The 20,693-nt window shown below is 40.3% G+C and overlaps 1 protein-coding gene and 1 long non-coding RNA gene across 2 annotated transcripts; both read left to right on the top strand.

The window, feature by feature from the left end:
• Positions 1–5,800: 5,800 nt before the first annotated feature.
• On the top strand, positions 5,801–7,271 carry LOC131316650 (uncharacterized). Its single transcript, XR_009197213.1, has 3 exons — positions 5,801–5,903; positions 6,611–6,638; positions 7,072–7,271. It is a non-coding gene; the product is annotated as an uncharacterized LOC131316650 (long non-coding RNA).
• Positions 7,272–15,267: 7,996 nt separating this feature from the next.
• LOC131317381 (uncharacterized) lies at positions 15,268–17,694 on the top strand. The gene is made up of 6 exons (XM_058346937.1): positions 15,268–15,655; positions 15,702–16,021; positions 16,070–16,317; positions 16,495–16,611; positions 16,736–17,505; positions 17,549–17,694. The coding sequence occupies exons 1-6, from the start codon at positions 15,268–15,270 to the stop codon at positions 17,692–17,694; spliced, it is 1,989 nt and encodes a 662-aa protein (XP_058202920.1).
• The last annotated feature ends 2,999 nt before the right edge of the window (positions 17,695–20,693 follow it).

The raw sequence follows: 20,693 nt of genomic DNA on the forward strand, positions 1-20,693 counted from the left end.
TATTCTAAACTACCAAATAAAAAAATCAAGACTCGAAGTTATGGAATATTTCTCAAGCTCAATACCCAATAAATATAAATTGAAACAAATGAAAAACATTATTCATACATCTTTTAACACAAAAACAAAGAACCAAGGGTAAAATGGTAAAAAATTAACCCAAAATTCATTCTCATCATTCACCTACCAAACACTACTCCTGTTACAAAAAACATTCTGCACATATCATCCAAACACTCCTACTAGATTCAAAATACATTCTGACCATTGCCAAAAAAGTTAAAAAGCCGAAAAGTTGAAAATGGAAAGCCAAAAAGTAGCCTTCCAAAGTCCAATGGCTTATCCGCATACTATCAATTAGCTCCGAAATTCCAACAATTTCAATAATCTTGCATTTGAGTCAAAACTCTAGGTTTACCACCATTACTTGGAACATGTGGAAAAGAAAAGAAAATTAAAAAAAAAATCCCTCCCATTGTTTGGTTTGGAGGCAAAAAGGGGAGAAAATAACAAAATCAAGTTTTATGAATAGCATACTTTTACTCTCATTTTCCTCCCACTCTTTTCTTTTCTTTCCCCCCTTTCTTCAAGTTCCAAATAGAGAAGGTAAAAATATGCAGCAAAACACAGGTGCAGAGAGAGTGCGTGGTATAAATTATATTACCGTGCTTCCCCAGCGGTCTTTGGGGTCAATCTCGACGCCATTCTGAATGAAGAACTCCGCGACATCACCATAACCATGGCACGCCACTGTTGGAAGTGGAGGGTATCTAGTATATATTTGAACAAAATTTTTGAAGGGGAAGAGTACTTGTATTTCAATTAGACATAGTACATAATGAGTAGAACCCATCCATATTTATAGTGTTCTATGAAAGGTTCTAGATATCTTTTACAAGATAGTTTATAGGTACATTCTGGATTTTACACATGTGACTTATACTAATAACAAATATCTAGATACTTTCCAAGGATCTTCTAAAACTCTTCTAGAACAAGGTCTTCTAGAACCAAGATATTTATACTCCTCCAATAATATCTACTATTTGGGCCATTTTATTGGGCTTGTCTTGGACTTTATTTTTCTTGGGCCAAAATGCCAAATCAAGTTTATGCTCCAACATCCCCCGTTAAACTTGATTTAGTAACTAGCTTCGAGAAGATTTCTTAGCTTATAGAAGACTTCGTACTTGAGCGGCTTGGTGAGGATATCGGCAATTTGATCTTCCAATCTTGCAAATGTCATTCAGACCTCCATGTTAGCCATGCGTTCTCTTATGAAATGATACATGCTTGCTACAATCATGGAAGATTGGATTCTTGGCTAGTGCTATCGCTAATTGATTGTCCACGAATATCTCTATTGCTTCTTCTTGTGCAAAATGAAGCTCCTTAGCCACATTGCATGACATACACATCATAGTCAATGCCGGCTCGTTGCTTGTATCCTTTGGCGACAAGTCTTGCTTTGTATCGTTCTACTTCTCCTTTGACATTTTTCTTGCCTTTGTACACCCACTTCACGCCAATTGCTTTGTGGCCTTTTGGAAGATTGGCTAGCTCCCATGTGTCATTCTTCTTGATTGCCTGTATCTCTTCATCCATGGCATCTCTTCATTTCTTATTTTGCACCGCTTCCTCAAAACCTAATGGTTCACAATCGGCAAAAAGACAAAATAAGTTGAGATTGTCTTGGTTTGCCGTTACCTCACAGAGCTCTTGTAGATTCCTCATGCGGTTCGGCCTTTCACTTGAGCTTTCCTCCGATGATGGATCTTCTTGGTTTGGAGTTGGTGATGGAGGTGGTGTCATGGGCTCTTGTGGCTCTTCTCTTTCTTCCCGACTTTCTTAGAATGAGGGGAAGAAATCATATTGCTCCTCTTCTTTGAGTCTCCCAATCCCACGTGCTTTCTTCATCAAAGACCACGTCTCAGCTTGAAATCACATTTCCATTGCTTGGATTGTACAATTTGTAGCCTTTGGACCTTGAATCATAGCCAATAAAGACATACTTCTCACTTCTATCATCAAGTTTGGACCGCTTTTGCTCCAGCACTTGTGCATAGGCAATGCTCCCAAAAACTCACAAGTGTGAGATCCCGGGCTTTCTTTCGCTCCATGCTTCTTGCGGAGTCTTCCCCCAAACACTTCGTGTGGGAGAGTGGTTTGACAAGTAGACCTCACAATCAACTACTTCGGCCCAAAATTCTTTCAGCATTCTCTTGCTCTTCAACATACTTCGAGCTGCTTTAAGAATGGATCTATTTTTTCTTTCCACAAAACCATTTTGTTGAGGAGAGAACAGAAGTGTTAGAGGACGGCAAATTCCATTTTCTTCACAAAAATCATTAAATTTCGTTTGAGGTGAATTCGCCTCCTCTGTTGGATCTCATGACTTTTATATCATAGCCACTTTCTTTTTCAACAAGCGCCTTGAATTTTTTAAAAAACATTATATACTTCCAACTTTTGTTTCAAAAAATAGACCCATGTCTTGCGGAAAAAATCATCAATAAAGAGAAGAAAGTAGATGCCGAGAGAATAAGGATCAATTGGTCCACACACATCGGTGTAGATTAGTTCCAAAGGCTTTCTTGCTCTTGTTGTTGCCTCTCTTGGAAAGCTTTTTCTAAAGTGCTTACCAAGAAGGCATCCTTCACAAAATTGATTCGGGTGGTTAATGGAAGCCAATCCTTTCACCATTCCTTTCTCGGACAACAATTTTAGTTCCCCAAAGTTTAAATGCCCAAATCTTTAGTGCCAAAGCCAAGTAGTATCTTTGTAGCATGCTTTCAAGCATTTAGCAAACATCATTTTGTATATTTAACAAGAACATTCTATTGCTTGTCATTGGCACTTGGGCAATCATGTCTCTTTTGTCATTTCTTATAAAAAGACTACGATTCTTCATGTGAATATCATAGCCTTTTTCTGACAGTTGTCCAGTACTCAAAATATTGGTTTTCATGTTGGGGGCATAGTAAACATTTGAAATAAATTGGTGCCTTCCATTTTTTAAGCGAATCAAAATTTTACCTCTTCCCTTCACTAGAACTTTGGATAGATCTCCAAAGGAAACTGTAGAGACCCAGAATTTTTTTTTTTAAAATTTTTGAAATGTATATTAAATGCCTTATTGGGAAAATAAAATTTATGTGGTGATTATTTGAATTGAAGATTGAAGTGAAAGAATAGAAGCTTAAGGGAGTGGGTGTGTAATTTAAATATATATGAGTATATATAGGGTGGGTGTGTGGTGTAGGAGATTATTTTCATCTCCCATCTCTCTCTACCGTCCCTCTCACTCTTTCTCTCATCCGAAATATCTCTCTCTCTCTCTCTCTTCTCCTCTCACTCAAAACTCTACTCCATCTCACAAAAACCTGAAGGATTCGTCTATATTTCATCTCTAGAACGCAACCTCGGGTTCGTATCGCGTTGGGTGAGGCTCGAGGGGAAGATCTTAGAGGATTCCAGAGCTTTGGAAGCTAGGGTTTGTTCGTTGATCTCATGTTTGAAGCTTCTAACCTTGATGTAGGGATTTCTTATTCATTCTATGTGTTTATGAGTTGATTTCATGCTTTAATCGAGTTTAGATCATCCACCACTGTGTCTTCAAAAAGCTGTTGAAATCTGCAGAAAATTGCCCAAAATCGCCTAGGGATCGATCCCCAAGCATGGGGATCGATCCCTCATTCAAATCTGGACTAAATATGGACTTTTGCCCTTGGGGATCGATCCCCAAGAGAGGAGGGATCGATCCATCCCCTCTCTGGAAATTCTGCTCGCTTTCTAGGATTCATCCCAACTTCAAACAGCCATAATTTCTTTGTCCAATGTTTGTTTCATGCAAATTTTATATCGATTTGAAGATCTTGAAGTCAGCTTTCATTTGCCGCCAGAATGACCTTAAATCTCTTAGTACACAGAAAGTTATGACCATTTGAGTAGAGGTGTGTCAATCTACCGATGTCTGTGGTTATTCCTAAGATTGTCCTTGTTCCGTGTTATGATTCCCTATATAATTAGAACATGTTTAAGTCACTCTTGAGTATGATTGCTTATGTCCTAATGACTTGTTGTTTGATCTTGTCTCTTAGCACTCATTAGAGCATAATATCAACGATGTTGGTTAGGGAAATGTACCATAAGATTGATAGAAGTACCATGGGCTATAAGGGATAAAGTGGTGAGTGCTATGAGAAGACATGAGCTTGTCTAGTGATCCGATGGGCTAGTGTAGCTCAACCTATCATTTTTAGGTGCGTCCCAAGGATCTTGACGCGGAGTGCATGGTGTGCATGCTTGACTTCACATCTTTGAAAGCCGTCATTGAGAAGTGGTTCCATCATCCCTTTGTGTGATCTTTTTGAAAAGATGTAACTATAAATTTCATTTGAACTCTTTTAACTTTAAATATCATGTAACCTCTAAATTTACCGTCTTTGACTAATTATGAAATTTGGGTTGTAGTGCCAATGTTGTAAAATCTCTAAACTCGGGGACTTGGTTTGTAAATGATCTTTTGGGGAACTCTCTTCTGGGTGTTATCTATATTATGCGGATTTGATTGTTGAAATGGATTATTATTTATGTTGAAAATCGAGGGCGTGAAAGAAACATTGCCACTTATTGATTGATCAGGCTCCACGAACAAGCCTTTGTCTCCGCACGTATGGTTGCTTCCTCTTGTGTCAAGATACCATGTATTCTTGTCCTCGCCTTCTTTGCCTTTATAAGCCAATAATACCGTAGATTCTATTTCTTCCCCTTTGCTAACAAGGTTACCTTTCTCTTCCGCATGTGTAGACACCCCAATTTGGGTGCTTCGATATCTTTTTAAGTCCCCGATGATAATAAAAGGATTTTATCTTAAACTAATACCGCTCTGGAATGAATCCTTCAAAAGTCAACATAAAGTCAACTCTACCGTACAGCACAACATCCACCGTGCGTTACTCATACGTCATCCTAACCGCCTTATAGTTAGGGCGGCTAGAATTTCCACCGCACTGTACAAAAGACTCTACCGTATGATAGACATGTGTACCGTACGGTACATCGGAACTTGCACTACCTTTTCAGATTTATCGACCAAGGCATCTCAAGCCATCATGGCCTGGCCCGTAGCCCTCCATGGCCGGGGTAGGCCTGTATCAGGCCACTGGGTGCGTGAAGACCAAGCCAAACCCCTTGAAAAATTCATCATAAATACCCTAGGGTTTTTCTGAAGAATGACACGAAAAAAAAAATACACTGAAAAATTCATTCGAAAAGATGATGAAACACTAAAGAAATGTTCTGAAAATCCTTTGTTCTTTTCCTTTCACTTCAAAAAACCAAAAACAGTTTTCTAGACAAAGCCCTAAATCTGTTTCTCAAATGCCATCAACGGTTTGAAAGAAAGATTCATTCCAAACAAAAAGGTATAACTTTTCTATCCTTATACTCTGAGGGGAACCAACAAGTTTAAGTTGGTTCATAATACCACTCCTGGGCCTAAATTGTACTATGTTTGCAAAAAAATAAAAGTTTGAATCCCGTATAAATCCACTGTACGGTACATATCTCTATCGTACTGTAATATCCTGGATCCTTAATTAATTTAAAATTGGAGTAAATGTTAAGTTCTGGTTAATTGTGTGGTTTTAGAATTGATTTTGTTTGTTGACTAGCTTGCGTGTATATGATAGCACATGGTTGCACCACACACAATAATTTTTCCAAGTCTAAAAAAAAAACAAAAAGGAGTTCCACGACGTTCTTTTCTTTCATTCCTATCTTCACCGTTTAGAGAGAGAGAGGACGGTGAATAAGAAGAAGAAAAAAGAAGCAAAATCAAGAGGAAGAAGAAGAAGAAATTGGGGAAAAACCCTTCTTAGAAGAGATTGAAGCTGTAGGAGGTAAAATACATGTTTTCTTGTCCTTTAATCTCTTAACTTCCATGTTTAACTTCATACCTTAACATAGGGTTTGGAGTTTAGAGGCCATGGGAACCCTTGTTAATTGAGTTTTGGGAGAATTCATTGTGAAGTCTTGAGGATTAATATGAATTTCAGAAGGATTGCCTAGTTTAAAAATTCTGCAGGATTGAGAATCTTGCATCTGACTGATTTTAGGGATTTTTATTGAGGTACTTCTAAAACTCCAAAAATTATGAGATTTTTACTGAGACTTCCTTTATGTGTCTTTCATGTATGGTAAAAATTTCAAACCATAAGTCGAAGTATTGAGTCCTATAGAAATTCGTAACCTAACAGCACTCAAATTCGTCACTGTGCAGTCAGCACTATCACATGTTAGGAAAACGGCTGTATCTTTTAGCACAAGCATCGAAAACGCACACCTTTTTCTGATTTTGAAACTAGACACATAGACCTTTAAAAATATGTAAAGGTTGCTTCTTAGTTATGTCGTAGCAAAATCAGTTTTTGGTTTGAAGTTGTCAAAACTGCAGATTCTGTAATTGTTTTCTCGAGGCTCGCTATCTAACTTCATATTTTGACCATAGAGTCTTGGTTAGTAATACTTAGGACATCGAGACATTAGGATATGATGGGGATATCTTGAATTGTATCTAATATATATTCTTGATGCTTGTTTGATATAGGGAGTTTGTGTGAAAGCTTGGAGTTGAGGTGAGTGATTTAATACCTAAATTACATGGTTTTGAACTTGTTTTCCTTAACAAGTTTATTTGAATAAGTTTTATAAATTGTGTACTCCATGGAATAACAATGGAAGGTGGTTCTATTTGTGAAATATTTGTGAATCTATTTAATGGCATTCCCAACGTTCGGTCTTGCTAGGGGATGGCTTAATGGCTAGCAATGGTGTTTGAGGTTGGTGTGTGCTTTGGGATAATGCGTAGACGTCTGGCTTATCCACTACTGGGGACGCCTGGTAGCTTTGAATTTTGAATAGTGGAATGTGCATTATATTTGGCTTATGGATTTGAGTTCTTTGTTTTGAAATACTATCAAATTATTTTGAATTATCCATGGAGAGTATGTAAATTACGTACTTGTCACTCATACGAGCGTTAGCTTATGTGTTTTCTCCACCTTTCAGGAATTGAAGAGTTGGATGGCATGACACTTGTTTTGTGGAATCAGGTCTTATGGTTATTTTATAGACAAGAGATGTGTTTAGTTTACTTGTTAAATTCTGTAACCATTGTAAGTAGCTTGCTAAACCTCATAATTAAGCACAGCTCTGAGGTGTGTTTTGGGTATCCTTAGCCTTTGTCAGTGTAAGTTGCCGTTTTACTAGATTGCATAGAATATGCTTCCGCTAGTTTCGCACTCTTGTTCCTTCAGATTATATAATTTTGAGAAGTTGAATCTATGATTTGGCCTTGGTGATGGTGTCACCGGCACTTTGTTATGACTAAGACCTTCAGGATTGGGTCAGGGTCGTCACACGTACGGTAGATGTGTTTCAGGGAACAGTGTCTCGTTTGCTATTTCTCCTTCTCTTTACAATTTGATGTAAAATTATATGTTTGATATAAGATACCATGCTGTTTCATGTTATATGATTAAATTTATGTTCTGTTTTAAAACAATATATGACATGCTTCGAATCATGAAAATTATATCAGTTATGTTTTGACATAAGAATCCTTTATTACATGCATAAGCTTACATGCCAATTTAGGGCTCTGAGTTTCCTGTTAGTTCACTTTAAGTTGCTGGCCATGGGGTACATGTACCGTGCGGTTTATAAATCTACAGTACGGTAGTATACCATGTGGAATAAAGTCCTTATTTTCTTCCTACTGTTCAGTGATAAATTAAAGCATGCTTATTAGCATTTATATCTGCTGAAAACTGTTCACGTATGCTGAATTGACCACAAAATATGTACCGTACGGTACAAGTTTCCACCGTACAGTAGTGTTTTCGTGGAACAGAATGCTAATCCTAGTTATTTTCTGCAATTAAATGTTTACCTTACAAGCATATATATATATATATATATATATATATATATATATATATATATATATATATATATATATATATATTCATGTTTGTCTGCAATTGAATTGTTTATATGACTGCTTATATGGCATTAAGAGTTAAGCAATAAAATGAATTTCAAAATCCCATAAATATTAGTAAAGATCAATTTTATCAGGCGAGGAGGGTGCTTTTATAAACAAAACCTTCCCCTCTTGTAACCTGGCTCCCGAACCCAATCTCTGGTTTATTTTCAAATTCAAATATCATTTTCAAGTTCCAGGTTTTCTCGGGTAGCAAACCATTTTACAAAAAACCGGGTGGTGACTCTTCAAAATTTTCAAATGAGCACACGACAGGGGATGGCCTCCGAAAAGGCCCATCTCGGGCTTTGGTAGCCCACAGTGGCGACTCCGCTGGGGACTTTATTTATATTTTCAAGAATTAGTACACTTGTGAAAATAACCCTTATCAAAAGTCTGTCGAAAAGATAAGCTTCGCGCTGTCTAAGAAAGGTGTGGTGATTCTAACAGGGCTCTGCCCGACCACCAGGCCTGGGACTTTTTGGTTATTTCAATTGTGTAATTTTTCTTAAAACATATGATTTAAATCGAGAGCCAAGGTTGAAAATGTTCATGGGATTTTTCATATTATTGCTTAACTTTTTGCATTGCACGTGCATCGATGTTGGATAGCCCCGCCGCTACATTTTGGTTACCCTACCCGGCTTGCCGGTGCTAGGACATCCCGAAATGCTCGGCAACCTTGGACGATGATGAGTCAACCTGCCGTTTGACCGTTGCCATGCAGTACACTTGGCAATAGGGAGGCAAATTATTGGCTCTAGTTTGGGGAACCCCTCTAAACCAAAACCGGCCTGTTGCATATAGAAAGACATAGAAGTTCTGCCAAAACTAGACAGGGCCCTAACGTTAGGAATATGTGATATATCCTGATACGTGTTTCCTGATACGTGTTTAGCGTCTTCCTTATACCTTGCCTACGTGTTACAATGCATTCTTTACCGTTTGACCCTAAGTTATTAACCCTACCAAGCTTAAAAGAATTGCCTCAACCAATGAAGAGTCATGCATGATGGAAAATGTATGTTTTGATTCCTTAGGAGCAATAAAACCTTGGGAAAAATCAAAATCAAGCCCTAAAACGTCATCTTGTCTATAATTTCCAAATTAAACTAGCTTGTTGAGGTTCTGACCCCCCAATGAACTCAATTTCCAATAATTAGTTTCTTTTCAAATCATAATAAGAGTCTCAAACCATAAGTTAGTTCATTAAGACCTAACTCTTAATGACCAATTTTTCAAAATTAATCCACTAGGACCTAACTCCTAGTGATCAGTTTTTCAAATCTATCCAAAGTTATTGGCTTGACAAAGTTTTCCCCTTTTTAATGCTTTCCATAAAAGGATACATTACCAAATAACTGAGGATTAAGGCAATTCTGCTAAGCTTGCGAGCGTCTCGAGTAACGGTACCATAATTCTCATTTAAAGAAATTAGGTAAAACCATAGATTACTAAAATTCGTCTTTTGTTTTGTTTTTACTAGAAGTTCTAAGCAATTGGTCCAAGGAGAAGGCAGCATTACGTACTCGGTTGGACTTGATCCCAAAAGCGATTGACAAGGTTAGAATCTTTGCCAGTTCAGTCAGAAATGTCGAAGCCATTAGAATTGGGAGGTAAATCATCAGAAACGGGGGAAAAGACCGAACTTGAAATCCTTAAGGAGGAAATGGAGGAGCAAAAGGAACGATATGACAACCAAATTGCCCAATTAATGATCATGATTCAAGATCTCTCTATTCCCAGCAAACCCACTGCTACAGATGCGATAATGGCCAAGCTCACCAAGTTGGAGGAATCTGTCAAAAAGCAAGAAAAAGTGGTTGCCACTGGGGTAGATATGGAGAAATTGTGCTTGTTCCCGAATGCTAAGCTGACCGACTGTTTTAAGCCTATTGATTGGGAAAAATTTGATGGCACCGGGGATCCAAAGGCTCATTTACAAACATACGTGGGCACTCTGTCCATGTACGGAATTGAAAAGGATGCAATGGCACAAATGTTCCAGCAAACACTTAAGGGGCCCGCCCTCCGGTGGTTTCTTACTGTGGATGATTCAAGGAAGAAGAGTTAGGATGATATCGGGGCAGCTTTTGTTGCTCATTACAACTACAACATTCAGCTGGAAATGACTTTGAGGGAGCTGGAATCTACCAAAATGGAGGCGAACGAGTCTTTTGCTGACTTTGTTAAGAGGTGGAGGGGAAAGGCTTCTCAAATGATCGATCATCCATCCGATAAAGAGCAAATGAGAATCATTACTAGAAACTTGGCTCCTGATTTTGCCAGGCATCTAGTGGTGTTCCAAACCACTGCTGATTTTAAAACTTTCTACGAAGCTGGACTTGCTGTTGAGGACGCACTTCGCTTGGGTATCTTTGAGAAAACTGAAAAAAATGAAACCAAAAACAAAAGGGTCTGCTCTAGCAACAGTAATGCCCTATTTGGAAGCAACTACCAAAATCCGTCCAACTCCAACTCCAACTCCAACTCCAATAACCAGAAGCCAAATGAAGCCAACCAGTCAACCAAATAACTACCCAGCCAAATAAGCCTAGAAGACAATTCCACCAATTTGCCAATCCTTTATCCCCTGCATACCAAAAGCTCCTCGAAAAGAAACTTATCAAATCCCTTGAACCTCGTGAACTACCCAAAGAACTTCCTACCAACCACAACCCAAAAGCCTTTTGTGACTACCACCAAATGCCCGGTCACTATACCAACAATTGCTTCCGCCTCCGGCATCAAATCCAAGACCTCATTGACAATGAAACCCTTCCAATTCCTCCAAAACCCAACACTGTTGCCAACTCGATGCCCGAACATAAACCCGACAACCAAATCAACTACATCACGTTTGCCCCACTCAAAATGGCCTGAACCCCACAGAATTCAATCCCAACCATTACATTATCCCTGAAACTGACCTAAAACCCGTCGTGCAAGTGCCCAATGATAGCAAAGTCAATTTTCTCGAAGAAATGGAGTATGAATGGGCGATTAAATGGGGTGATTTTGAGGATCAATGGCTGGAAACAGAAGCTATGGAACTCCATGCTCGAAATTAGCTTGAGCCCGGGAATGAAGTCATGGGTGCCCTTCAGATCCATGATGGGTTGTTAATGGCCTATGTTGACCACAGGGATGATAATAATCAAGATGAATGGGAATGGATCCCAACACCTAATGAATGGCAGATGTTGGAAGAAACAGACGCGTTGGATTATGTCACGTTGCCTCTCCTTTTTACCAATTATGAATATGAGTTTAACTATGATGACCAGGCTGGCCATCGGCTATTTGGCCAACCACCTGAAAACCTGGAAGATTTCTTTGAAAATGTTCAGTTTTGGCGACAAGAATTTGTTGAAATTGAATGGGATGTTCAGCCAACGGAATACCAATTGATAAAGAAGAATGATCCCTTGGACACATTCTCTTTGTCACACCTCTTCGGACATGAGACACGACTGTCGCTCAATGAAATAAATAGGCAACATCAAGCCATGAATATATTTGGAAAAGAGTATAACTCCGATCCAAGCAAATTTATTGTGCCTGATACAGAGCCTAAGCCGATCATTTATGTACCTGAAGAGCCCGAGGTGCTTTCCTTCGAAAGCTTTGAAATGGAAAATAGGCATTTGATGGAAGGCTGGACTGAGAGAGAAACTGTGGAGTTTTTAATGGGAGGTGAGCCGATCATAGGTGATGAAAATTGGGGTGATGTTATGCAGAATTGGACGTCATTTCAAGCCAACTCGCTGGGCGGATATTCTTTTAATGGATTATTCCAAGAACCAGAGCCTGTGATGGAAGAAGAGAAAATGGACAAAAAATCTCATAGCTCCATGGCCTTCGACGAGTCCAGCCGTGGACCCTTCAAAGATCCTTACCACACGGGCCATGAGGAGTATGCTGCATTTGACACTAACCAATTCATCCAAGCACCTGAAGGATACGAACAAGAAGGTGAAATAGAGGACATGAACCCTTTTGATCAAGTTACACTCCCTTTGCCTTGGAAGGATGACCCTCGTCAACCTATGGTCGAAACAGTTCTTGAGGATACTGATTGGTTCCCCCAGGCATACATCATTGGAGAATCTCTTCCCCGGCTAGCTGCACCTTTCCCCCGCAGCCTGATGTTGCAATGCTGGAGCATACTCTCTTTGATAACTTTTGGGATGAAGACGAGGTGATGGATATTCAAGTCGGGAATGGTGAAGTCTGGACAGTCAACAAAGCCATGATAGATGATTCTTTCTGGATGAATGGCGCCATAGATGGTTTAAGTAAAAGGTTGGAAGTCGTTGACATCAATAAACGTAAGGCCAAAGAAAGTTTGGTGGATATATGGATAGAAAATCCCGATATGAAACAAAAGATGGAAGAAATCAAGAGGGGGAAACGCAAAATTGGTAAGGATATATGGGGAAGCAATCAAGGCCTGTGGAATGAAACTGTGAGTCGTTTAACCCGAAGTGGCCGGGTTTACCAACCTAATCGTCTCCAAAATAGAAACCCATCCCAACCTTCTCAAACTCAAAATGATGACTTTTGGGGTGAAATCATCCAATCTGAACTCATCCAGACCGAATCCGAATCTATCTAGCCTAAACTCGCCCAACCTTTACCTACCCAAATAACCCCTCCTGAAAGAGACCCCATCATAAAGCAACTCAATAAAACCCCAGCTCCAATCTCCATTTGGGATCTTCTGTCTACTTCTTCAGAACATCACCAAAAGCTTATCCAAGCCCTGTCCCGTATGACTGTACCCACTGATATCACTCCCGAAGCCGTCATAGCCCTTCTTATGCCCAAATCTGCTAAGCATTCTGTAACCTTTACCGAGAAAGACTTACCCGCCGAAGGAGCTGGTCACAATAAGCCACTCCATGTCACTTTTAAGTGCATGGGAAAATGGGTCTCCGTCTATTTGCTTGACAATGGATCTGCCTTAAATGTTTGCCCACTTCGGACTACTTATTGTCTTGGGCTGACGAATAAGGATTTTGAGCCATCCAACTTAGGGGAGCGTGCTTATGACAATACTCGACGAAATGTGGTTGGAACGGTTCTATTGGAGATATCTGTTGAAGGATTCAGTAATAAAGTGGAGTTTCATGTCTTGGACATTCTAGCATCCTTCAACTTGCTCTTGGGAAGGCCTTGGCTCCATCATCCCGACATAATGGCTGTGCCGTCTTCTCTACATCAAAAGGTGCAATTAGACCTGGCTGATGGTACTCTCACTATATATGGAGATTCCAGGATCCGTCCCCATGCTGCAGACAATGCACCAGTTTTAGAAATTTTGCATGGAGAGGAGGATGTTGCCTTGGGAGGATTTTCCTTTGACACTACTGATAATGTGCATACTATCAAGATAGATGAGGATTTTGCGATAAGTTCTGTGGCTGTCAAAATGATGAAGAAAATGTTCTATATGCATGGTATGGGACTTGGGTGTCACGATCAAGGAGTTCTGGAATTTCCAAATTCCCAGCAAACAATGGTCGTTTTGGCCTGGGATATGTACCTACTGGTGAAAATGGGGGGGTTGCATAGAAAGGACCTATCCGTTTTGTCAAAGCTAAGGAGGAAAGGTATCTGGGATAGCAGGAGCCTTTTTGGGATTCTGAAACCAATACACAGTTGCCAGGATTCGAGATCTTTGCCAACAACACATGGGATAGTGATGATGAGGTTGAAAAATTGACTGAACTGGTGAAGGCACTTAACATTGACTGGGTTAAGTATCTGGATTCTGACTATTTGTCATTGCTATTTGAGGAGGCTCCAATGAGTACGGTTCAAGACGGAGCTGCTGTCATGATGGTGGGAGAAGAAGCACCTGAGGATTTCACTTCTTTCATAGTAGATGTTGTTGGGAGTTATAAAAATAGCACTTTTGTACCACATGTAGGCTATGTCAACACTGGGTCTGACACTAAGTCTCAATTTGAGTCTGTCCTATCTGAGTCTGATTCTGAGTCGGAGCATGTGCCTCTTGGCCCTCCACGTCAGTCTTTCTATTTTGAGTTTGAGTCAACTCTGATGTACGATGCCCCTGGGGCCACCTTTGATGATGAAATGAACAACGACAACTTTGCTTACTTTGCGGTCTCCGAGATAAACTATGTTGACCCTAATGGAGAAGAAATAGAAAATGACGAAGAAATCCCTAAAGAACTCCAGGCTTTGCTTCAAAAGGAAAATGAAAGATATGCTCAGCCAATAAAAGAAGAAGTTGTTTTTATAAACTTGAAAGATGAAACTAACCCACGAATGGTTCAAGTTGGTTCTGGGCTGTCTTCGGAGGAATTCAAAGCATTCTTAGATTTGTTAAAAGAATTTGAAGATGTTTTTGCCTGGTCCCACACAGATATGCCCGGAATTGACCCTAAAATCGTGGAACACCGAATCCCACTTTATCCTGACGCGAAACCTGTTAAACAAAGGCTAAGGAAAATGAGACCCGATTGGGCTTTAAAAATTAAAGAGGAGGTTCAAAAGCAAATTGACGCCGAATTTTTAATTGTAACAGAATACCCCAAATGGATTGCAAATATCGTACCTGTACCTAAAAAGAATGGCAAAATAAGAATTTGTGTAGACTTTAGAGATCTAAATAAAGTTAGTCCAAAAGATGACTTTCCACTCCTACATATAGATGTTCTCGTTGACAACACTGCGAGACATGCTTTGTTATCTTTTATGGATGGCTTTTCAGGATATAATCAAATTTTTATGGCACCCGAGGACCGTGAGAAAACCACTTTCATTACAGAATGGGGCACCTACTATTACAGGGTAATGCCATTCGGGCTAAAGAATGCAGGATCCACCTATCAAAGGGCAGCAACAACATTGTTACATGACATGATTCATAGAGAAGTTGAAGTCTACGTGGATGATATGATAGTGAAATCCAAAAATAGGGAAGGACATTTACCCGCGCTCAGGAAATTCTTTGAAAGGATTCGGAAGTACAGGTTGCGTCTCAATCTTGGAAAATGCACGTTTGGGGTCACAGCAGGAAAAATGTTGGGCTTTCTAATTACCACTCGTGGGATCGAGGTTGATCCGTCCAAAATCAAAGCAGTTCTGGAAATGGAACCACCCCGAACTGAGAAAGAGGTGCGGATTTTCTTGGCAAAATCTAATTTATAAGCCGATTCATCGCCAAGTTGACCTCAACTTGCGAGCCGATGTTTCGTTTATTGAAGAAAGGAGTTCAATTCAAGTGGAATGATAAGTGTCAGCAAGCTTTCGAAGCAGTTCGGAGTTACCTTCAGAATCCGCCAGTCCTAATGCCTCCAGTGCAAGAAAAACCTTTAATCTTGTACCTTTCCGTGATATCATCAGCAATGGGTAGCATGTTGGCTCAAGAAGGAGAGGATAGGGTCGAAAAGGCTATCTATTACATAAGCAAAAGAATGACAAGATGTGAAGAACGTTACATGTCTTTAGAGAAAACATGTTGGGCTCTCGTATGGGCCACCAAAACGTTGAGGCACTACATGCTAGCTCATTCGGTAGTGTTGATTTCTCGAATGGACCCTCTTAAATATCTGTTCGAGAAGCCAGCGGTTATCGGTAAGGTAGCACGTTGGTTACTCTTGCTTTCTGAGTTCGATATCAGGTGTCACACGGAAATCTGTAAAAGGGAGAGTGGTAGTGGAGTTCCTGGCAGATCATCCTGTGGAAGGACCGGAAGATGTGGAATTTAGGTTTCCAGATGAAAATGTGATGGCAACAACCAACGATGTTTGGACATTGCATTTTGACAGGGCTGCCAATCAAAGAGGATTTGGGATTGGAGTATTGTTGATTTCGCCTGATGGATCGCATATTCCGTTAGCCTTTAAGCTAAACTTTGAAGTTACTAACAATAAGGCTGAGTATGAGGCTTGTATTGTGGGAATGGAAGCCGCATTGGAAATCGGGGTGCAGAAGCTGGAAGTAATCGGAGACTCTAATTTGGTGGTATCATAAGCTAATGGCAATTAGAAAGTTAGAGAAGACAAGCTTAAACTGTATTACGAGAACCTTGAAAGTTTAATTCCGCAATTCCAAATAGTAACCTTTACTCATGTGCCGAGGTTAAAGAACCGGTTTGCCGATGCTCTCGCCACTCTAGCATCCATGGTAGAAATACCAATTGGGGTTCAAATGCGACCAATTATGATTGAGCAAAGAAGTAAACCTGTGTATGAATATATTATGGCAATTGATGAGCTAGATGATGGATTGCCATGGTATCACGATATTTGAAATTTTATTGAGAAAGGAGAATATCCACCGAGAACTGACAAAAAAGATCAAGCCTCCCTTCGGAAGTTGGCTTCTCAATACATAATTTGTGGAGAAAGACTATATCGAAGGTCACACTGTGGAGTGCATAAACTATGTGTACATGGGCATGAGGCTGCCAGGATCATGGAAGAAATTCACGAAGGCGTTTGTGGTCCCCACATGAACAGTTTAATGCTCGCTAAAAAACTCCTGAGGCAAGGTTACTATTGGTTAACCATGGAAACTGAATGCGCTCAGTATGTGCGACGATGTCACAAATGTCAAATTCATGCTAATCTTATGCATCTTCTGCCATCTGAGTTACATTCGATGACTTCGCCTTGGCCATTTTTCTTTTTGGGGCATAGATGTTATTGGAAGAATCACGCCAGCAGCATCCAATGGTCACAAGTTTAGTTTATTTGCAGTTGACTATTTTACGAAATGGGTGGAAGCAGCCTCATATGCCACTTTGAAGGCAGTACAGGTGGCTCATTTTATTAAGCAAAACATCATTTATCGATACGGGGTTCCACAAGCCTTTGTGTCCGACAATGGGGTTCATTTCAAAGGACGAGCAGCCGAGGTTCTTGAGGAGTTTGGAGTCCAGGTCCATAAGTCAACAGTATACCGTCCTCAAACCAATGGAGCGGTGGAAGCGGCAAATACAACCATTAAAACAATTCTCGAGAGAACTACACAGTCTGCAAGGAATTGGCATGAACAGTTACCACTAGCTTTGTGGGGATACCGGACGTCTGTCCGTACGCCAATAGGGGCAACACCCTATTCGTTGGTTTATGGTATGGAAGCCGTCCTCCCTATCGAGCTAGAAATACCATCGCTAAGGATCATGGCAGAAACGGAAGTTAGTGAGGCAGAATGGCTGAACAACAGATTCGAAGAACTAATGTTATTTGACGAAAGGCGTCTCAAGGCACTATACCACATTCAGGGTTATCAGCGAAGAATTGCCCGGGCATTCAACAAGAAAGTAAGGCCAAGAGATTTGGAAGAAGGGACAATGGTTTTAAATGAGATACGGGCTCCGCTCTTTGATCCGCGTGCGAAATTCCGACCAAAATGGGCAAGGCCATACATCATCAAGACGATCTTGTCTGGAGGAGCAACACAACTCATTGACCTCGATGGTAATGAGTTTTCTACTTTGGTTAATTTAGACCAACTTAAAAGATATTACCCCTGAGAGAACACTACGCCAAAAATTGCCTTTGCCGGCGGTTTTTTTACCGGCGGTAATAAAACCGTCGGAAAAGAGTCCTATTACCGGCGGTAATGACAAGCCGCCGCAAAAGGTAATTATAAACGCCGTTTATTAACGGCATTAGTAAAACCGCCGGTAAAAGTAACTATTACCGGCGGTAATGTAAAACCGCCAATAAAAGTAACTATTAACGGCGGTAAGCAAAAACTGCCGGTAATAATACATTATAATATAAATATTATTATTTTTCTAATAAAACACATAATTTTATGTAGCTTAGTGGGTAAGTGCCCGGGTATTAATCGACGGGTCGTGGGTTCAAATCTCGGCAATGTCATTTTTTTTCCGAAACTATTAGCGGCGGTACAAAAACCGCCGTTAATAGTCCGAAACCTTTACCGGCGGTAATTTACCGCCGTTTTTGTATTCCCGACAATTGTTTTGCCGACGAAACTTTTACCGGCGGTAATTTATTTTTACCGGCGGTAATGTACTTTTACCGGCGGTTTTCAGACTATTACCGGCAGTTTTTTAATGCCGCTAATGGAAAAAAATGGCGTAGTGGAAGCTCGCTGAACTGAAAACCACAAGGGTGGGCAGTTTCAGGTAAAAATTAGAGCAAAAGCCTGCTAGGCTAAAAATCCGAAAGGACGACCTAGGCAAAATTTAAGGCTAATATTGAAAAAGAGCTCGCTGGGCCGAAAACCTGAAAGGGCGGTACTAGGCAAAAATCAAAGCATAAAAGGAGAGGGTAAAATACTCGAGTGAACCCTAGCCAAAAAAATTATTAATAATAACAATGTACTTGAACTACGTTATGACCTGATTCCTTCGGGATAGTAGGCAACCTTACTGTAAGGTTCGGTCATCTTTATTTCATAGTCTCTTAAAGTAGTTCATAAAGACATCAATGGAACCAACAAGAATCTAAAATGGGAAAAACTTCATAATTCAAACTTTATTAAAACAAACTTCTTCGGATACAAAGCTGAGCATAAAGCTTTCAGAAACAAAGCACACTGACAAACAAAAAGGAAATAGCAAGCCAACAAAGTAGTAAAGAAACAAACACACTAAGGGTCCTAAGTTCATCTCGGAGCATAAGCAAAAGTTGTGTCTCGGGTCACCCCTCATTCCATCCAATTCCTGCCTCCACATCCTGAATAAGCCAGTTTTCATAATCTTGGGGCAATAGAACACTGGGATATGGGTCCCTCGGGATAGTAACACGTGCTCCCTAAGTACGCTGATAAAAACTGCAAGTAGAGAATTTGAAAGATGGCATGATAAAGTAATCATGCGGTGGCATCGTTTGACGAGCGCTGAGTTGTCGAAGAATGCGATAAGGGATATAAAAGGCCCAACCACTCATGCCCGCTAGCATCATCCTGCTACGCCCCATGTTGCTAAAAGCCATAACTGGGAGATCAGACCAATTAGTTTGCCATGCGATCACCTCTTCCATAATCTGTTGAAAACGCTGAACCCAGAGCTGCTCATTTCCATAAACTTCTACAAAGTTCCTCCTCACAAAGCCTCATGTCTCATGAACCCGATTCCTTGGAACAGGTTCCAACAGATTGAGTTTATCACACAACCATAACTACAATGAAAGAAAAGACAAGTCAGAAACCATAGAAAACCGAAACCGAGTGTTGAGATAAAAAGAGAACGTGAGAAAAATTAGAAAAAGGAGAGCTGAGTGAGAAGCTTACCTGTAGGAATTATGGGCTACCTCCAAAGACATTAGTTTGATCAGCATGCACAGCATCTAGCCCCAATAATGTTTCAGCTAGGGCCATCGAGGCCACATCCTTGCGATCATCGATTTGGGCAGCCACACTTACCAATAAAGAACTTGCTTGGCCATCAGACTGCACAAGCAGAAAGGAAGCCAGTAGGCACAAGCACAGAGCAAACTTGTTAACTCTGAATTGGTTGATAAGACAAGGAATATTCAGCAATCTGCCTTCAGTTAAGGACTTAGCTGCATTTTTGCTTATCCCCAACTTCTCGGATAGAGTTTGCGCTATTCTAATCTTCTGAAAAGGATTAACAGGAACCTCTAAGTCGAAACCACCAAGATAAGCATGGAATTCTTCTACAGTGGGGCATAACTCTAAAAGTCCAAAACGGAACACATGTACTTCTGGGTCCCAGAATTGGGTGGCAGCACGCAAAAGCTCGGGATGTATGATAACGTCTCGAACATATCGTAGAGAACCTAGCCTATGTGAGCGACAATTCAGCCAGTCTATGCCATCAAGCTCGTCAAGCCATGGACGCATCAAAGCGGGAAAACCCATGACTTTAGAATAAAGGAATGATTTTGAGTATGGAAAGAATGAAAGCGAGGAAGGGTATTTATAAGGAAAAATCAGTAAAGGCATGCCATACTTTTAGATTTTGAAAGGGTATCTCGGTACACGTGCCATATCAAAGAATGCGATGGCTTTTGAAAAAGGTCCCCTCAAACCTCTCAATGGTGCAAGTTTCAGAAGACCTAAACAGTCTGAAAAATAGTAGGAAGACGGCCAAGTAGCACAAAGAGAAGCCAAGTGGTTAACAGCCTGATTGCAGGTTTTGTCTCTGTTAGGTCTATACCGTACGGTAGAAATATTTATGCCGTACATTGCAAATATCTACCGTACGGGACAAATGTCTACCGTACGGTACTGTGTCCCCAGTGTATCTGCAGATTTTTGGTCAGATCTTGTTCTAGGGCATTTTAGTCAGCATGGTGCATGAATAAGTCACATTGTCTACAAATGACTTCAGGGAAGGCTTGGTTGCAACTCCGAGCCATGAATTATGTGTGTGATACCTAAAACGGCCCAAAACGTTTAAAAATCATGCGTACGGACTGTCGAAATCCATTTTAAAGACATTTTCTTCGTTTTATCAAGTCCAATAGGTCATATTAATGTAATATGACTTTAAGAGAATGTTGATTTCAAGTCCAGGCCAAAAGACATAAGTTTGGTACCCCGAAGTCCATATTTCTTGTCAAAAAGCCCATTTTTTCGCGAAATATTATTCAAACACTAGTATCGTTACTTTCATCAGTTCTTACGAGTTATGTTATGATGCCATTGGCATGTGGGGGTGTCAGTT

The sequence above is a fragment of the Rhododendron vialii genome, chromosome 2a (genome assembly GCF_030253575.1).
Source record: "Rhododendron vialii isolate Sample 1 chromosome 2a, ASM3025357v1".
In the NCBI taxonomy this organism is placed as follows: Eukaryota; Viridiplantae; Streptophyta; class Magnoliopsida; order Ericales; family Ericaceae; genus Rhododendron; species Rhododendron vialii.